The sequence below is a fragment of the Phragmites australis genome, chromosome 11 (genome assembly GCF_958298935.1).
Source record: "Phragmites australis chromosome 11, lpPhrAust1.1, whole genome shotgun sequence".
Taxonomy (NCBI): domain Eukaryota; kingdom Viridiplantae; phylum Streptophyta; class Magnoliopsida; order Poales; family Poaceae; genus Phragmites; species Phragmites australis.
The window spans coordinates 30,658,449-30,678,237 of NC_084931.1; the positions used below are offsets into that span (position 1 = coordinate 30,658,449).

The following is a 19,789-nucleotide window of genomic DNA, read 5'->3' on the forward strand; positions in this document are numbered from 1 at the left end:
ATTGTTTTTGTTCGCATGTTGAATTGCCTCTCGCTCTTCCTGAACTTGCGCCTCCGTCACCGTTGCCGTTAGTTAGCGAGGCACTGAGCAGAGTGAGGCCCTTTTTCCCGGTATTTCCATGTGTTAGTTTGGTTTTTTAACTAAAAGCAGGAGCACTGTTATTTTATGTACAAAAGGTGTCTCGTTATTAAGGAAAAACGAGATCAAACCGTATAATGCTCGGTTACTTAGAAAAAATCAGACTAAAACAACAATAACTACGGGCAAATAAACTAGCTAAACTAAGCATGTAGCACCGTAGAGCGACCTAAGCCACAACACCTAAACAAGTAACTAGCTAAACTAGGCATCATGTCATCACATTTGCTGTCGATCTGACCAATATCGAACATAAGCTAGTAACCACCAAAACACAGGGAGGACCTCTATGGTAACATCTCCAAAGAAGACATGACGTTAAAGATGTCATTGTTGTCTATCAGAAAATCATAATTGGATTTTCACCTAGAGATCCCCAAATAGAAGGGAGGCAGGGGCGCTACGACGATGCCTCTAAGGAGAGGACTCATGTCATCATCGCTAGCACCAGCACCAAGTCAGGCAAGGCCTTTGTCCAGAGCCCATTCACCCTCCCGCCCACAGAGAGGATCCCCACATGGGCGAACCGCACACGCATTGATAGAAATCACTAGAGCCGTGATGGCGATGAAACAACAGCCAAATCCACGCACGCGCACCACTCACGAGGCCACCACCCAATCGCATAGCTATCCACATGCCAAATATGGGGGAATAGACATATCTTGTAAGGGGATGAGCTAGAGCGGCTTCAGAGGTCAGGATAGGGCGAGCGTCATGGGAAGAAGATTGGCGGCCGCAAATCGCGGTTGATGCATCACAAAACACAATGTCCCAACTCTCGGTGGCTCTGCACAGATCTTGCCATCGCGCCACCGACCACCGAAGAAGCCTGCGATGCGGCGATGAGCGCTAGTGCCACGGCCATCACGCGCACCATGCCCGAGGAATTTAGTTTATGGCTTCTTCAGAATACGGGGTATGAAAAACTCAATAATAGGAAATATATATGATCGAAGGTGTCAGGTTTTCTAAATCCTATGGAAAACATAGGGATATAGAAGAGAAACTCTTTGGAAGCACCGTAGAATTATTTCCAAGTGGTCTTACCTAATGTCTAATTTCTTATGGAGTTTAGGTATATGAAAGCAGCATATAAAATCTGTCCCCTAGCTAAACCAATGTCACAAAAGAGCCTCAAAGGAAAAATAGGATCTAGAATCCTACAAAAATCATTTGAGGACGTATGTTCAAATGGGCCTGAGAGATCGCACCTAATTTCCAATCATCCAAATAAGTGTTATGTTCCAACAAAAATGTCTGGAATTTAAATCGATATATCAATCTTCTTCTAACAACAATTACCACCCTTAGATAGCGAAGGTGGCTGAGACTCACATCGCACGTGAGAAGTGAGGCAGGAGACGAGGTATTGCTGGTAAGATCGACATAACTTGTTCTCCCTTGGAAACACCTAAGGAGCAGGCTATGGAATCCCTCGTCATGTGAGCTTCTAGATGGATGTTCCACTTAGAGATTTGATATATGGGATGTGTGTTTCTAGCTAAGGGAGAGGGCCGATATATCAGTTAGACTTCTCATTTTCTAAGATGATAAAAGCTACTGTATCTCGATTGATAAATCTTCCTATAAAATACTTCAAACCTGCGACTGCTTATTTAGGCTTGAACCCGACTGCAGCGCACACCCCTCTTTTAAGAAAAGCCTAGCTCCTTGAAGCTTGACCTTATCACACAAAAATTCATAACACACAAAATTTCATAACCACTGTTTCAATAGAAGATATGATAGTTCGTAAATCTTAGGACGTGAGCCTACTCAATTGATGGAAACTTTGTAATTTGATTTCTCTTCGGCTCCAACGCACATACATATTTTTCCTCTGTACCTAGTTGCAGTCTCATGTTCTCTTTTTGGGAAGGTTCACGAACTAACGACGTCAAATTTTCGGTCTCCAACAATCCACACAACGTGCCCGCCAGACGCTTTTGAAGCTTTGGGGAGCCCAAGTTCAAAGCCCCCCCGGACACTCGAAAATCACGGGTACACCCTCCCACGCTGCTCTCACCTAGCAGCCAGAATGGCACTTCCGTTAATCCATTGGGTCATGGGTCCAATACGGTTCAGCGAAGGGCAATCTGAGATCCTTCCATGGCCGGAATGTGGGGCCCACCTGGTGGCCGGCACGTTCGACAGAGCTGATGGCGTCAAACAATTCAATCGTGCTCCCGCCTTGTGCACTTGTGGGCTGTGGCTACGTGTTGGTTCTTCGGTTGGATACATTCAAACATAGTCAGGAAATTGTGCATTTGTGCCGCTGGGTCTTCGTTAAAAAAAAGGAAAATGATAAAACCCCACTTATATGACAGGAGGTTTTTATTTACTAACTCATAAAAAATTTCAACTTAATCTTACACTTATAAATTTAAAAGGTTTTTAGATATTTTCTTTAAATCCATATATCGTTTTCACCATCACACGTGTGCGTCACATGACCGCAAATTGTGTCACATGTCCTCCGTCAGCTCGTCCAGCGTGGTGAGCGTGCGGCTTTGCTTCTTTCCATAGCTCTCCACAACTCGGCTCCACTATATCGTGCTCCCCTCCCAAGCTTATCGCCCTAGCACCCCTACGCCCCTGCCATCAACCGTCGCCCCTCACCAAGACCTTTGTCGTTGCCCCTCCCCTTTCACCACTCCTCCCTAGGTACTAGATACGTCGAATTCGAAGGCGGTGCGCACGGGCTGGCGTCACGGGGATGTCGGCGGCGAGGTGTCGGCCGGCGCCCACCTTTTTCTCCAGGGCATGGGCCGACTGCACCGGCCAAGCATGGGTGGGTTGCAAAAGTCATGCGTGCAGGGCATGGGAGGAGAGAGGGCGCGAAGGAGAGAGAGCGAGGAAGCGGAGGCTGGTCGGCGCGCGCGCGGGATATTTCCTGGAGGAACGATGGCGGCGAAGTCGTCGTCGCGCTGGAAGGGAGGAGGAAGGAAGGGGGAGAGAAATGAGCCGTTGGATTGGCGACGTGTGGACGGCCAGCGATGGCGGGGCGCGGGCGCGCGCTGGCGCGAGCGTGAACGCGCGACTGGGCCGGCAGCGTGGTGGCGTGGGCCGATTTCGCTAGCACGCGTGTGAACGGGCTGAAAGCACGGGAGAAGAGTGGGGGGAGAAGTGGGCCAAATCCGTGGGCTGGAAAAGAAAGAGGGGAAGGAATTTCAGCTCAGGGTGAAAAAAAAAAGGGAAGGAGAAAAGGAAAAGGGAAAAAAAGAAAAGAGAGAGGGAGGAATTTTGGGAATAATTCGAAATGGAATATTTTGAATTTAAATTTTGACTTGGGATTAAGATCAACTTAATTTGGAATATTTGAACTTTGATTTGAATTTGGAATATTTGAACTTTTGATTTGAATTGGAGCCGAAAGAATCTAAGAGTAGGTTTGAAATTGAGAGACATTCAATTTTAAACCTCCATATAAGAATCAAGAAATCTCAAACTAATGCATGAACCACTTAATGCAGAGACTATTTTGAATTCGATTCTAGTGCACTTTAAAATACCTAAGCAACTTATATACATAAATGTACATATATACTGGTATATACACATCCACTTACATAATCTCTTAACCCATAGTTAGCCTAATTAATTCTAAAAAGTTTTAATTTAGAGTGAATTTTGTAACTAATTAACATGCTCAACTCAGGGTGTTAAAATAGACATGGATGATATGCTTAAGAATGGAAAAATATAGAACACAAATTGGAATTGAACAACAAGATTTAGATGAACTGGAGCTGGACAACTCACATCTTTCGGGTTCAACCCAAAACCTCTGGGTTGCCTGATTTCGGGCAAGAATTCTAGGGTATGAGAGACTTATCCAATGCATTTGCAAACCCTTATGAGATATGATTGTATGATAGATATGGAGCATTTTCACTAAAGGGAATCGACTTTAGAGCATGGCATTGAGAGATTAGGAAGATTGGGCTTTAGGTATACCTTCAGGAACAACCGATGAACCCGGAGTTAATTTGGAGGATTGCCCGAAGTATCTAACCTAGGGAGGGACATCTCAGACGAAGATCTTGAGATTTTGATGGTGAAACCTTGAAATCGCTGGAGGTGCCTTCTCCAACGTGAGAGGATGAGAGATGATGAAAAAATTGGAATGAAAGGTTAACTCCTCGGGTAGGGGTATGAAACTGCTCAACTCGGAACTTTCGGGTGGAACCAGGAACTTTCGGTTTGAGGTAGAGTTTGAGACAGAGAAGGGTTACCCAGAGGGGAACTCAGAACCTCTAGGGAACCTCTAGGTTAGCTGATAGAATCCAGAACTTCCGAGTGAACCCGAAATTCTGGGCTCTATCAACTCGACAGAGAAAAAATAGGAGGCTGAGGACTTCCAGAATCTGGAACTTTTGGGCTGAGTCCAGAACTTTCGGGTTCTGGAGGATGACAGTACTGAGATTAAAAATGAGATTTGATTTGGATCCTTGAGAGATTGGAAAGTTAGACATATAAGAAATTTTATCACTTGTAATCAGCCAAGAAACAACAATATATAACAATGATCACAAGTAGCAACATATGATCATAAGATCGAAGAATCAAATCTTTTGAAAATACCACTGAAAAGAGATTTTCGCAAACTTCTAACAATCAAAACTATAAGACTAGAACAATCAATTGTATGCAACATATCAAGTCACATTGCAAGAATCTGGGGTACTTAGCTCACTTCTCAACTCGTAAAACATTTGCTTATCTAGTAGATTGGTGAGTATATCGGCAGGTTATTTTTCGATTCTCATATGACAAATATCGATATCCCTTTTAGGTGAGTTGTCTCTCAAAAAATAGTGTCGGATGTCTATATCTTTGGTTTTTAAGTGTTGCACGGGATTGTTAGCTATTTTTATGACACTCTCATTATCATAGTGGAAATTTGATCATGTTATAGCCATAGTCTCTCAAGTTTTGCCACATCCAAAGTAGTTTAGCAAAACAAGCACCCGCTGCAACATATTCGGTCTTGGCGGTGGATAGGGCTACAAAATTTTATTTCTTTGAGGACCAAGAGACCAAGGACCTACCTAAGAATTGATAAATCTTCGAGGTACTCTTCCTATCTACATTGCAATCGGCATAACCAGAATCCGAATAGCTAATAAGGTCAAAGGTTGAACCTTTAGGATGCCATAAGCCAAGGTAAGGGGTATGAACCAAATATCTAAGAATTCTATTAATGACCATTAAATGAGACTCTTTTAGAGCAGTTTAAAATCTTGTACACATGCACACTCTAAGTATTATATCGAATCTAGATGCACAAAGGTAAAGTAAAGATTCAATCATGGAGCGATATACCTTTTGATCCACGACCTTACCTTCTTCATTGAGATCGAGATGTCCATTTGCTTGCATGAGAGTTTTGATTGGCTTAACATTCTCCATGTCAAATTTCTTGAGCATATCCTTGATGTACTTGGTTTGATATATGAATGTCCTTTTCTTGAGTTATTTGATTTGAAATCCTAGGAAGAATTTCAACTCTGCCATCATTGACATTTCAAACCTCTTCGTCATAATCCTACTAAACTCTTCACAAAAATATAAAACCAAATATAATATCATCGATATATATTTGACAAACAAATAAATTATTATCAACATTTTTAGTAAAGAGAATAGAATCGACTTTGCTTATTTCAAAACACTTTTTGATGAGAAAGTTCGTAAGGCATTCATACCATACTCTAGTTGCTTGCTTAATCCCATAGAGCACCTTATAGAGTTTGTATACATTGTTAGAATAGTTGAGATCTTTAAATTCAGGTGGTTGTTCTACATACATCAATTCAAAGATTGACCCATTTAGAAAAAGCACTATTCACATCCATTTTATATAGCTTAAAATCATAGTGAGTAGCATAGATAAGTAATATACGAATTGACTCAAGCTTAACTAAGGGAATATAAGTCTCACTAAAATTCAAACATTCTATTTGTGTGAAGTCTTGAGCAACCAACCATGTTTTATTTCTTGTCACAATCTCGTTCTCATCTTACTTGTTGCGGAAGACCCATTTGGTGTCAGTCATATTTTGATTGGGTCTTTCCACCAAGGATCAGGCTTCATTGCTCTTGAAATTGTTGAGCTCTTCTTGCATGTCCATCACCCGATCTAGATCTTCAAGTACGTCTTGTACATTTAAAGGTTCCAAAGAAGAAACAAAAGAGTAATATTTACAAAAAATTGTAATTCTTGAACGAGTAGTTATCCCTTTTGTATATCACCAAGAATGTTATCAATCAGGTGATCTCTTTGTATGTTTTGGTGAACTTTTGGATGTGGCACTTGAGATTGGGCTTGAATTGCTCCCTCTTCATCATCGAGGAAATTGTTAGAGTTATCATGAACTTGATCTTGAGCTTGATCTTGATTTTGATTTGATGTAGATGACTCCACTTGAGTTGATAAACATGCATGATATTGATCATTGTTGACCACTTGTAGCTCTCAGGGCTCTTGAGGCTTAATTTCACTTATTGCCATCTTCTTGATCGCCTCGATTGGAATTTCTTCATTACCTAAAATACTAGAATCAACTTTCTCTACTTGAGAGCTGTTAGCTTCATCAAATATCACATTACGCACAGTTTTAACACAAACGGTGGTTTTGTTGGAAACACGGTATGCATATGCATTTGATCCATATCTAAGCAAGAAGTCTTCATCAACTTTAGGTGCAAACTTAGAACTTTTTGCCTTCTTATTTTGAATAAATCACTTACTACCAAAAACTCTAAAGTAAGACGCATTTAGCTTGTTACCGGTTAGAAGCTTGTAGACGATCTTCTTCAAGATCTTTTAGAGATATAATTGGTTGATAATATGGCATACAGTGTTGATAGCCTTCGCCAAAAATTGATCCGATATCTTGTACTCATCAAGCATGGTTCTTACCGACTATGAGAGTACTATTCTTCCTCTCGACAACCTCATTTTATTGAGGGGAGTAAGGTACTGAAAATTCATGCTTGATCGTTTCTTCATCAAGAAACTTTTCAACTTGTGTATTCTTTAATTCACTTTCGTTGTCGCTTCTCACCATTTTGATATTCACATCAAATTTATTTTGGGTTCTTCTCACAAATTTTTTGAATATGACTTATGTTTCACTCTTATAATGAAAAAAGAATATCCAAGTGAAACGAGAAAAATCATCAACAATAATTAACCCATATTTGTTACCGTCAATGCTTATGTAGGCGATTGGTTCAAACAAATCTATGTGAATAAGCTCCAATGGCCTTGTTCGTCATTAAGTTCTTGGCGGGGTAAGGCGCTCTAACTTATTTTCTCGCTTGACATGCACTACAAATTCTATTTTTCTCAAAAGAAATATTTGTTAGTCATAGGATGTGCTCTCCCTTTAAAAGTTTAGACAAATTCCTCATACCAACATGGTCTAGTCGACGGTGCCATAATCAAGCCATGCTAGACTTAGTAATAAAACAAGTTTTAGGCATCACTTCATCCGTTGAAAAATCAACTAGTGAAAGCAATTGAGGAGTCATCCCTCCTAGAGGCAGTCACACCATCATTAGTAAAAAGACAACTATAACCCATTCCACAAAGTTGTGATACATACAATAAATTGTAGCTAAGAGATTTAACTAACAAGATATTTGAGATAGAATGATCATTGGAGGTAACAATTTTACCTAAATTAATTACCTCTCATTTTCCATTATCTCCAAATACAATGTTCTCACATGATCCTCTATTTTCTTCAAATGATGAGAACATATTTTTCTCTCTGGTCATATGATCGGTGTATCCACTATCAAGCACATAACTTGATCTACCGGTGGAGTATGTATACAAAATAAATTATGATTTTGCTTTAAGTACCTAAATTGTTTGTGTCCTTTCATGTTAGTCACAAGAACTTTTAGCATCCACACATTCCTTTTCATAACTCGATTCTTTATGCGAGCACCAACATATAGAGCAACCGCTTTACCACGGTAATTTCTCTTAAGCACATAAGAGACATAAAAAGTAGCTTGAGGTGCATGGCCTTGAGATTGCTTGCCTCCCTTGATGAACTTGATGCACTCCTTATCATTTATTACCATGCGCTCACTTGGCTTGCTCATATGCATGTCAAAGTCAAGCTCTCTTTTGCTTGTTGTCCTTGGCTTCAATGGTTTTATATAGGGCATCCTTGAATTTGTATGCCTTAAAGCACCCATTAGTAGAATTTAGCCTCTCATTTTACTTTTGTAATGCTTGCAAGGATTGAGCATTACTAGCACAAATATTTATATCAATATTATAGCAACGAGAGCAACATTGACTAGTGAACGCATTAGAGAGCAATGTTGCATCATTAGAGAAAGATGTGCTATTCCTAAGGGCATTAAATTGTACTTCAAGAGCTTTATGAGTTTCATCCAAGCAATTAAAATTCTCTTGAAGTGTGGCATTGCTATCCTCTACATTAGGGCTGGCAATGGGTCAGGTCGGGTCTGGGTGGAGCAAAACCATACCCGACCCAAAACCTGATAGTTCCAACCCGACCCACACCCAAAGTACTAAATGGGCGAAAAATTAAACTTGAACCCAAACATGTTGGGCGCCCGTCGAGTTTAGGCTGTCGGGCGCGTACTACCTCCTTGCTTGCATCCTTTCCCGTGCTCTCTCTCTCTCTCTCTCTCTCTCTCTCTCTCTCTCTCTCTCTCTCTCTCTCTCTCTCTCTCTCTCTCGGCCTCAAATCGTGCCACCAACACAGCCACAACCTCGATCCACCCATGCAATCTTGATCCACGCTACCACCGGTCTGGATCTACCATCTACGTCGAGCACGCAAAAAGGACGGGGAGCTCGAGCTTGGTGGCATGAGGCTCGATTCTGATAGCAGGGGAGTCTCATCGTGAGCTCAAACGATTGGGAGATGCACTTGTGCAATGGCTTGATGGTGAACTTGTGGAGAGACAATGGGATCCAGGCTAAATCTTGTCAAAGAAGCTTTGTTCAACCTCCCGTGTTGCTTTCCTCAGCTTGTGCTCACCGGATATGCTCTTAGCTCGTCAGATTCTAGCTTGGCGGTGGCTATCTGTGGAGCTCGATGGTGTGACACTAAGTAGAGGGAGGAAATGAGGTGAGGGAGAGAGCAGAGGAGTTAGGAGCATATGAGCTGGGAGCAGTGGGGCGACGCGCAGGAACGGCGCGGCGGCGTGGGGCTCCGGTCGGGCGACAGGAGTGGTGGAGCGCGGGGCGACAGGAAGGCCAGATAATGGGAGCAACAGGCTCTAAGTAGACTGGACAACAGGCACTGGGAACTAAGTAGGCTTTTCTGTTGGGCTGGGCTGCAATGCGTTGGGCTAGGCTACATGCATATGCATCTACCGGGTGATCCGTGGGCACCCGCGAGCAAAATTTAAAATCCGAACCTGACCTGATCCGATTCAGATACCTGACCTGCCAAACCCATGGAAAAAAATTGTGACCCAAACCCGGACCCGTCGGGTTCAAAACCTGTGGGTACTCGAACCCACGGGTTGGATTGCCAGCCCTACTCTAGACTAGCAATTGAGATATTAGCTAAATCAAGATCTTTGATCAATTTCTCAACTTTCTCCTTATTTTTAGGAAGGATCTTCTCAAGTTCAAAGTTTCTCTACTTTTTAAGGATGATCAAGTCCTTTTGTTTCTCGAGAATCTCCTCTTGACTCTATATTATTTCTATTAGATCTTTTATTTTAGACATGATATTTTTACTTAGACCTTTAAGCAAAGATTCATAATCACTATCGCTATCGCTATCACTATCTAGGAGCTTTGGTTGTGTTTTTACCTTGCACCCTTTTGCCATAAGACACTTGGGAGTGTCATTATCGTCGTTTATGTCACTAAAGAGTGACTTTGTTGGTGTAGATGAGCAAATGGTGATAGTGGTGACCCCTTCATCATCGGAGTCAGAGTCAGAGTTGGAGTCTCACTCCTCGCTGATGTGAGCTTGACCCAAATAGATCTTTTTGTGGATCTTGTACTTGTCTTTCTTATAAGGCTTGTTCTTCTTTTCTTTCTTGTATTTGTTCTTCTTCTTGTTAGGACAATCGGCGATGAAATGACCAACTTTGCCACACTCATAGCAAACTCTATTGGATGATCTTCTTTTAGACTCGTCTCTCTTGTACTTGCTATACCCACCCTTCTTTATGAATTTCTTGAACTTCCTTACAAAGAAAGCAATTTCTTCATCATCGGAGCTCTCTTCTTCACTTGAGCTCAATTCTTTATCTTGGTTGCTCTTGCTTGCCTTCAATGCTACTTATTTGTTCTTAGAGGTTGAGTTTTGCTTGACAAGGTTCTTTACTTCATTGGTTTCCTCCTCCATGAGCTCGTGATAAAAAATTCTTCAAGCACATCACTTAGTGTGAGTCTCTTGTAATCCCTTCTCCCATAGATAAGTGTTACCAAGGTGAGATTCATAGGTGCGAAGGCTCTTAATAATCTTCTCACCACCTTATTGTCATCTAGCTCTTCACTTCCAAGCCCTCTAATCATGTTCACCAATACCATCATGCGGTCATATATTGCTTGAGGGGTTTCATCGTCCTACATCACAAATCTTCCTAATCTCCCTTCAAGCAACTCTATTTTTAATTCTCTCACACTTGTGGTGCCTTCATGAGTGACTTAGAGTGTGTGCCATATCACTTTGGCCTCCTCAAGCCCGTCCACTTTGTTGAACTCTTCGGGGCTAAGGCACCAAGCAACACACTTATGGCTTGTGCATTACGGTAAAGGTTTTGCTCTTGTTCGGGAGTGAGCTCTTTGTCTTCATCTGGTAGCTTAAAACGTGTACACACAATCTTCTAAAAACTTGGATGAAGAGAGATAAAATGCAATTTCATTTTGTGCCTCCAAACAGCATAGTGTGTGCCATAAAAGTACGTCGTACGCCCAGACGACACAGAAATGTAAGAATTAGATGCATTCAATTTATCGTAATTGAACTCAATTGCAACTCCCTTGCCCTTGCTGTCGCCTGATGTATCATCCTTCGAACTTTTCTCTCCCGATGTCGACATCTTCAAATTCTTCAAATGGTGAAGTCTTGTAGGAGATTATGCTATGATACCAATTGAATGTACGAGATGTTGCCTAGAGGGGGGAGGTGAGTAGGCGTTCCTACAAAATAAAAAAATTTCGTAGTGGATTAACAAAATCTGGATATTATGGGTTTAATCCTAAACTTTTGGGTTCCGGAAGTTCCGAGCTCAAGTTTGATATTCTGGCAGGAACACGAAATTGAAAAATAAGAACACTTAAGCAAGTCTAGATGATTCCAAATGTTACCACATGTTCCAAAGGATGTATAGAGGTTTTTTAATGGAACACTTGCAGCCACAAACTCACAAACACATAGATCAGACAAATCGCCCAAGAGTTAACTAGAATAAGAATGAACACAAGAATGCAAAGGAGACACGAATTTATTTTCCAAAGTTCAGATCTAAAGATCCTATGTCTCTTTTGAGGTGCTCACAAAGAGCCGGGGCCTCTTTCAATCCTTATCCTCACCAAACGACCATAAAGATCGAGCTTGAGCTTACTTGATTGTCTTCTTCCCTTGTGGAGGCGAGAATGACCTTCACAAACGTCCTGTGACACTCCAAAATATTGGATGCTCACCAAGCGACACCTAGCCGTCTAGGAGGATGAACCTCTAAGAGTAAAAAATATGACTCGATCGGCTTGACGATGAACTCAAGTGCTCAAAGATTTGAATGTGGCTCACTAGTATTCAATCTCTTGCTCTCACACCCAACTCTCAAATCCTTGCATGAATTGATGCCCTAAAGGAGCGGGAAGAGCTATTGAATGGCTTTTAAGGCTTTTGTCTTGTGGTTGTTCAACAACAAAAGAAGGGAGGGGTGAAGGGGTATTTAAACTATTCCCCCTAAAACTAGCCGTTATGTAGTTTTTTTACTAACATAGAACTTTCGGGTTGACGCGAGACTTAGCACCAGAGGACCCTCGCTCGGAAGTTAATCTGGAGGGTCCGGACACAACATAGAATCCAAAAGTTCCGAACCAACTTAAAAAAATGGTATTCGTGGGGTAATTTGTGTCTTTTATCTTTAGATTAAAAATGTTACTTTGAGCATTGAGACACCTTCAAAACTATCTATATGCATCCCTCTTGATAGTACGTCATACTTATACTCAAATTTAAAAATAAAATTAATTTAAATCTAACGAGTAACCACATGCCGCTTCTCTTTTCTTTTTGAGGGACGCCAACGCCTTTTAACATTTTCAATGAGACTAATACCTATTCACAACCTCATTAAATTTATTAGTCCCTTAATTATTTCTCATCAATTATCTAAAACCCACTTAGAGAGCCTAGATATACTTTCAATTAGGTGGATGAGCGACAAGCTTGGGAGGGGAGCACGATGCAGGGGAGCCAAGCTGTGGAGAGCTATGGAGAGGAGCCAAGCCGCACATTCACTACGCTAGACGAGACGATGGAGTCCATGCAACACGATCTACAACCATGTGGCGCACACGTGTGACGGTCAAAGCGACATATATTTGAAAAACACTTCAAATTTATAGGTGTAAGACTGAATTATAAGTTCTTTTGAGTGGGTAAATGAAAACCGAATGTCATTAAGTGGGTTTTTATAATTTTTCAGAAAAAAATCTAGTCATGCTAGGTTGTGTAGTCCTCGTGGGTGGGCGGGTATGCCCATGGACGATGGGCACATGTGACATTTCTTACCTATAGTGGATGACAAGCACAAATATGGGTTCAAGATTTAGCTTACGGACATGAATTTGGATAGCCTCTACCCGCGGACATGGTGCCTGTTGCCGTCCCTACTTCTTGTTACATTTGAACTTCTTTTTTGAAGCCGGCCGTGCTGAAGCCAACGCGTTCCACTTCCAGTATGTGAACTTGTGAAGTGTGTGCTGCGGTTCAGCTGTTTTGCGTGGAAAACACTGTAACATTCACAACATTTCTAAGTAGTTGCGACTTCGCAATCAGGCTGAGAAACGAGAATATATGTGCTCTAGTTATTAGCTCATTCTTGCCCATGACAGACCTTGTTAATTCAGCGATGTCCATGAGACCTCAATGTTACCGACAGTTTTGAGTAGCTGCACATCAACCCATCCCAATCTGGATGACAGCATGGACGGGACAAGGGTGCATGCCATGATGCAAGCTTGCAAGCTTCATCGAATTTATTCGATCATATACAGAAGCAGACACATATCACGTCCACCAGAGCATATCACCGTAGGACGCCAATAGACTAGTCGGCAAGACCAGCTTACGAGCGAGCCTTTCTGGAATACAGGATACGGTAAAATTCCGGTGTCACAAACGGAACATACGTCTTATTCCTGGGCGATCTTTACTGCTAGTCGGCAACAATCCCGTAGTGGCGCACCAGCCCTGAATGCCAACAGCCAGTTGCTTACACGGCCCCAGGCCTGGTTGCAGTCCCAGCAGGACCGGCTTGTCGCAGCAGCTGCACACGGGCATGTTATGTTAGCGCATGCGATGAGGTAAGCAAGGTGATGACTGGTTCTTTTTTTTTTTGAAGGGAATACGGAAAGGGAAACCCTTCCGTGGAAATGAAACTTCTAGGTTGCGACCCCAGGGATTGAACCCAGACGGGCTGGGCGAACAGCCTCGCACCAAGCCACCCGAGCTACACTAGGTTTTCGGTGATGACTGGTTCTCAGTAGCAGAGTATGAAGATGGTTGACAAAGATTACCTGGAAGTAGGATTCCAGCTTCTGCCTGAGGACAGCATGCTCCCGCTTCACTTTTTGGAAAGATCTCATGCAACTGCGCAATGAAGAAAGCAGATGTATGAGGAATGAATAGTAAGTAATGAACAATAAAAATGTTAATAGCCTGTCCCTGAAGGAAAAAAATAACTAGCCCGTGAAATGATCGATAGACAAGACATGGTAGTGCCAATCCAATTGGAGTTAACTGCCAGCCTAACACCAGAGCATGTGTGGCTAATACAGTTCCACATGCCTTGGCCAAGCCATGCTAACTCCAACAAGGTGGCATAATGGCATTGGTCGTCTTGGTGCTTTCTGCGAAGTGCCCATGGGTACGCGAAAATCAATGGGAACTAAAGTACCTTTACCATGCCTTTTTCTTCTTTAAGAGCGAGAGACATATATCTTGTGTAGTCATCTTGAGACTCACAGTCCGGTCACAAATTGAATTATCAAAAAAATCATAGTGCAAAATCCACACATTTGGCTAGTGTAGTCATCGCAGTATTTGTTTTATTTTAAGGGTTTGTAGTCATTATAGTACTGGACCACACAACCATGCAATATTGGTCCCAATTCAAGTGTTTAGTAGATAAAAAAAACACCATGCGAACTGAGGGAGGGAGGGACGGACATACCCTTCAGCATTCTCGTCTCCACAGTTGTTCCTGAACGATGTGCACTCGTTCTTCATCCTAGAAGCACCAATGCTGTGACCAGTTGTGTTACGTAAGCATGGATAAACCATAAACACATAAAGGTGTTACAATATAAACACATCTCAGAATGTCCTTATATCATGTGAAATAAGCTATAAGAGCAATATCATGTTATGTATTCCTTCGATCCAACGTTGATATCTGCATGCACAGAAATTTCAGTTGGCATGGACGTACATATTTAGCAGTGGACTGATCAAACCAATAAGTCTTTGCGTTAGCAGGTCTTGTCAACAACAAAATATGCTTGCACATTTAGCAAGGCAGTCAAGAGATGCATTTCAAATAAACTAAAAATGATGAAGCAGTCCAAGCAAACGAGATAAGTAGCTGCTAGCCATTGTTTCCAGAAGGTGAGGATGCACACCCAAGAAAAGGGCAGTGTTCAGGTACACCAGATTCCAGTAGCTTATGAAACCAATAGTTAAATAGTTGTCTAGTTATTTGCCTATCCTGGTTATATAGGAGGGCAGAACAACTAAGCCGAGCTAGAATCCAATTTGACTTTCTCCCTTTAAGGGAAGTATTTTCAGTTTTGTCTTTCGTGTCAATTTTTTGGCAAAATAAATTAGGTCCGATCTTAAATTTGTTGTGTACTTGTGCATATTTGAAAGTTAGTAACATATGAAGAACAGTACAAAACCTCAACTATCATTTTCACCCATGAAAACGACCTTGGCCATTTGTGGCTCTCCTTCACTTGGCAATGTTTTTGTCTAAATTAAGTTGGGAAGTTGTTGACAAAAGCAGGATTTTTCTCCCCCACCAAATAGGTTACCAAATACCAACACATATCTTGAACTTGCCTAAAAGGGAAAAAATCAAACAGCTTCTAGAAGTCCATCACCAATAATTCTGTCACATTGGCACAGATCATATGTAGCCAAACAAAGATGTTCAGAAGAAACTATATGGAGCTACCTAGAACAGCTTCCTTTTAATTGCTGCATGTGTGCATCCCATCTATTGAAATCTCTTGGATACTTCTCCCTGCACAGTGTTGTTAGATATTACCAACAAAAATTGATACAGCTGAATGTGAAAAGAGAATATAGTCACCGTAGTCCATGGCATTGCTAATACTTACATAGTTTGCTCAATATTTGTCATTAGTCTAGTTGAGTCCTTGAGGAACAAGGAAACAACTTCTTCTGCAAAATTAGGACTTGCTTCATCCTGCAAGTCCTCAACCTGACAAAATTGCTCATCCAAGTATCCCTGTCACCACAATATAATAAATCAGCATATATTTTATCAGCACAGATTGGAGTAAGGTAAATAGGAAAATGAGATTTCCAAAACGGTAATGTAGATTTTAGCATTAGTTTGCCAAGGGAAGGTTCTTCTTAGATTTGTGCCAATGTTTGCATTCAGCAGTGATCCTTGTCATGGTAACTAATATGAAATGACTGCAACATGATCTGCAGAAAAAAAAACAATCTGTTCTACTCCTAGATAAATGCTGAATAGAACATGCCATGCAAAACTCCAGACAGGAAGGACAGAGAATTAGAGTTGCGTGGCCTCAGAAAGTGAGTTTTTCCCGTGGTATATGGGATATATTGGTACCAATACTGGAATACTTCTTGAACAAACAGGACATGTATGATTGAGAAGAATAGAACACAAGCCTGATCGAAGAGGCTCTTTTTCAAGGATGCTGCCTGGCGTTGCAAATTAGCATACTCCATTTATAAGTAATGAATGATGGAAATAGAGGCAAAATGAATGCCTTGAAGGTAGGAGTAGACAAAAAATGAATATGCAACTGATTGATCACTTTGGCTGTGAAAAGTTGTACACGAGGTTCATTTATATAGCTGTGGAGGCTGTTGCTATCCTCCAACATAAGTGAAATTGAAGATATTTTAAAGTATGAAAGGCGAATATTAGCATGCCATGCACACAAGTGATTTTATTGCCAAGGTGTGCAACATCTATCCACATTTAGGACAATGACTTGAACAGCTGCGATTCTGATGCTCCTTTTGAGGTGTATTTGTTGCGCATTTGGCCAGCAGAAACCATAGCTACTCTTCTTTGAACTACGCAGATCGATTACTACCTCCAGTATTTTGTTTTACTTTGCACAATGTCCATATACAAATTTCCCAATCAATGTTTATGATTACTTGTGATGATAAATTGGTAAACTGCTATTACTTCCCCGTGAAAATATAAATATTTACAACATGTTAATGGCTCAAGGACAAATTTTCTTTTCCACGTCAACTTAACAAACTCTGCTGTTTATGAGCTGACGTTCTTCCTCATGATACAGAAAAGGTATCAAGGAATATAGCAGGCCCAGAGTATAACATAAAGGTGTTTCTTTTGCTCAACATCAAAAGAAAAACAAATGAACTATTTCAGAAATAATTAGTTGAGTGTGGAATAATCCAATGGAAGTATCTAAACTGGAAAGTTCCTTAATTTAGTTAAGCAGCCCATTCCAGGGGCATAAATGATAAAACCTGAATCTATCACATAACTTGATAAAAGCATACATGAAAAAACTTCTGTATAGATCTTCCAAGAATTGACACCATTAAACTCAGATAAGAAAAGCAGACACAAATGACCATTCTGGGATGGCAAAACAGAACAGCAGTTTCCTTCAGTGGTGAGGGGAGCAACTTTTTACAGAAAATCATGTGGCTAAGATTAAGAGTCTGTTACAAGTTTGCAAAATCAAAACAATGATCACAAAAACTAATTCATCCAGTATCATGCTTCATCTGATGACTGTCTTTTTACACTCAAAGGATATATGTTGAATCTAAATATATGAATTGTCCCAACATTTGTAGGGCGACACATTGCGGGAATGAATGTTGTCTGACATAAGGGGAAGGGTACAAGGAGACTTTATGTTTTTGCCCCTCAAAGTTCAAGCATAATGTGGTGGTGAAATCAAAGAGAACGATGGAGAATTAGAATATAACTACGAGATGCCTACTTTAGACAAGAAAAAAGGTGGACAAAGAAAACAATTTTAATAGTTCCTTTCAGAAAACAATAACCCTCTCAAATCATTGAACCACGTGGCAAACTAGAAACCTTTGGCAAAAGGGGTAAAATATATCCATTCAATGATTGGTCCGGTGAGTGCCATTCACCCCTTCAGTCAGCATCACATCTTGATAAGAGAATCTGACGTGGAGTGAAACAACCAGAAAGCCTATTGACTGAATGGATCAAAAAGCAAATTCTAGTCAGATCAAACTGCCATGACAATGAATGATGAAATGAATGGACAAATATTGTCTACATGAAAGTTATGCAGTTGCCACCGTCCCTGAATGCTGCATGTATTTATATAAAGATGTGATAGCATGGTTTCACTATTCATCGTTACAGAGGCATCGCTTTCCCTTTATCTATGGAACATTCTCATGACAACATACTCGTGAAAGAGTGTACCGACCTCAACATACAGAAGGCAATGAAATATCTCCCAAGAAAATGTGACAAATGCATAGTTCACCTGATGCATTTCTAAACAAATACAACAACAGAATCAAACTCATTATGACACATACAGTTGTAACTAAAGAAGTGAATTCTTACCTAGTAATACATGAAATATAATGCCATGCCAGCACTGCTTGCTTGATATGCTATATAGAAAAGGAGAATATAAACATAGCACCAGTGGTGTGATCTGACATGACTAATCATAATCAAATGATGAAGTCTCATGGTATTTGTATTATGCAAGAAACAATGGACATCATGGGGTAACTGCTTGCTACCCACTGTTCATTAAAACAAGGCTCAGTTTTGTTTTCGTGCTTTCTGAAAATTGTAAGAGAATGATTTTCCTGGAAGCTTTGGCATTTCTTGAAGTGTTACACCCTTCGTCTCAGATGTTAATTGACACATCCAACAAACAGCATATCATAGATAGTGGACCACCGTCATATGATGAGATTCTCCAATCGTGGCCTAAAGATGCACCGTATACATGGCATGCATATCCTCTTGCGTGTACCAAGTTTATCTATACCAATGGCTTGTGTCAGCTGAAAAGAATAGGTATTCAGCAATCAGCACGCCCTTCATAGCAAGTTAGCAACCACAGGCGCAGCTTCCCCCAACTGAAACAACCATCACTTAGCACGACATAAGCTTTATATAACTGACACCTGACACTACCCTCCAACAAACTCTAATTTGTTTTGCCCTAGGAAGATCCTTCCTTTTTCTTTTGTATATATAAGTTCAGTTGCTTTTGAAATTATAGTTTCAATCCTAAAGAACAAACTGAATCTGCACGCACCAATAATTGGCGTGCGGTCGACATCCAGGTATCACCGCATCATCAGCAAAACTAAACTGATAGTCTGGTTAGGCAATTGAAGACTTTGTGCAATTGTATTGCTCCAGTTATTTCCCCATAATTGGAACTCGGGACCATGGGAGTCCAAACACCACATCAAAGCGCATAGCACGCAAAGCTCAGCCCATACTCAGTGGTGCATACAACGTGCTTCTAACGAGATCGCAAAACTAGCTCAACGAGATCTATTAATTGGAAAACATAAACGAATACCCAAGTTGAGCAATCCTTGTCATACGGGCACTGGGCAATGCATGCCGACTGGATACACTACCTCTGTTTAGATATCTTGATTCGTTGGCTGATGTGATGGCACACAGCAACCGATTCTCCCCCAAGTGACATCCAAATTGGGGGCAAAGCTGCAGTGACGCCTACAAAAGCGACACATGATAGGTTCCCGATTCGCCGAGCAATCAATCCATTTCCTGTTCAGTTCAATACGAATCAGCGTAGACGCAATATAGCATCGTAAAGTCCCAAAAAAATCACACAAATACTCGAACTAATCGCTACGTCCGGATTAGGAGTACCGGCGAGCGTGCTTCCTGCCAGAGGAACGAAGATATGCAAACAGGAGATGGAGAAGTGAGCGCGGGAATAGTTACCGTCTTGAGGGGTTGGCACGCCGGCTCCACGGCGGCGGGTGGACGCGGCGGATCACGGATGCGTCGCGGCGGAGTGTGTACGGACCAGGTGGGCCGCGCAACTGGGCGTTAGGATAAGGACTAGTTATGATTGGGCCGTATACGCGTGGGCCGCAGCGTCGCGAAGGGTCGCTATGACAACACGATG

The 19,789-nt window shown here is 41.4% G+C and overlaps 1 protein-coding gene across 6 annotated transcripts; it reads right to left on the bottom strand.

Moving 5' to 3' along the window:
- Positions 1 to 13,182: 13,182 nt before the first annotated feature.
- On the bottom strand, positions 13,183 to 19,734 carry LOC133885161 (pseudo histidine-containing phosphotransfer protein 5). Of its 6 annotated transcripts, XM_062324824.1 has the most exons (9): positions 19,603 to 19,734; positions 19,269 to 19,422; positions 18,223 to 18,272; positions 16,284 to 17,840; positions 15,740 to 15,870; positions 15,574 to 15,642; positions 14,572 to 14,643; positions 13,916 to 13,988; positions 13,183 to 13,665 (listed from the first exon to the last, which is right to left on the bottom strand). In XM_062324824.1, exons 4-9 carry the CDS (start codon positions 16,341 to 16,343, stop codon positions 13,612 to 13,614), a joined length of 459 nt encoding a protein of 152 aa, XP_062180808.1. In that variant the 5' UTR covers positions 16,344 to 17,840; positions 18,223 to 18,272; positions 19,269 to 19,422; positions 19,603 to 19,734; the 3' UTR covers positions 13,183 to 13,611. The 6 variants fall into 6 exon arrangements, with proteins under 6 accessions (XP_062180808.1, XP_062180807.1, XP_062180810.1 ...); XM_062324823.1 differs by lacking the exon at positions 18,223 to 18,272; XM_062324826.1 differs by lacking the exons at positions 16,284 to 17,840; positions 18,223 to 18,272 and adding an exon at positions 18,571 to 18,677.
- Between the last annotated feature and the right edge of the window lie 55 nt (positions 19,735 to 19,789).

What these genes read in the sequence shown, in the direction of transcription:
- LOC133885161 (XM_062324822.1), bottom strand. Translation starts at nt 18,148, where the DNA reads ATGCATCAGGTGAACTATGCATTTGTCACATTTTCTTGGGAGATATTT. An exon ending in ACAAATATTGAGCAAACTAT is followed by an intron (nt 15,643 to 15,739) that starts GTAAGTATTAGC and finishes AACACTGTGCAG; the next exon opens with GGAGAAGTATCCAAGAGATT. An exon ending in TTAAAAGGAAGCTGTTCTAG is followed by an intron (nt 14,644 to 15,573) that starts GTAGCTCCATAT and finishes AACTGGTCACAG; the next exon opens with CATTGGTGCTTCTAGGATGA.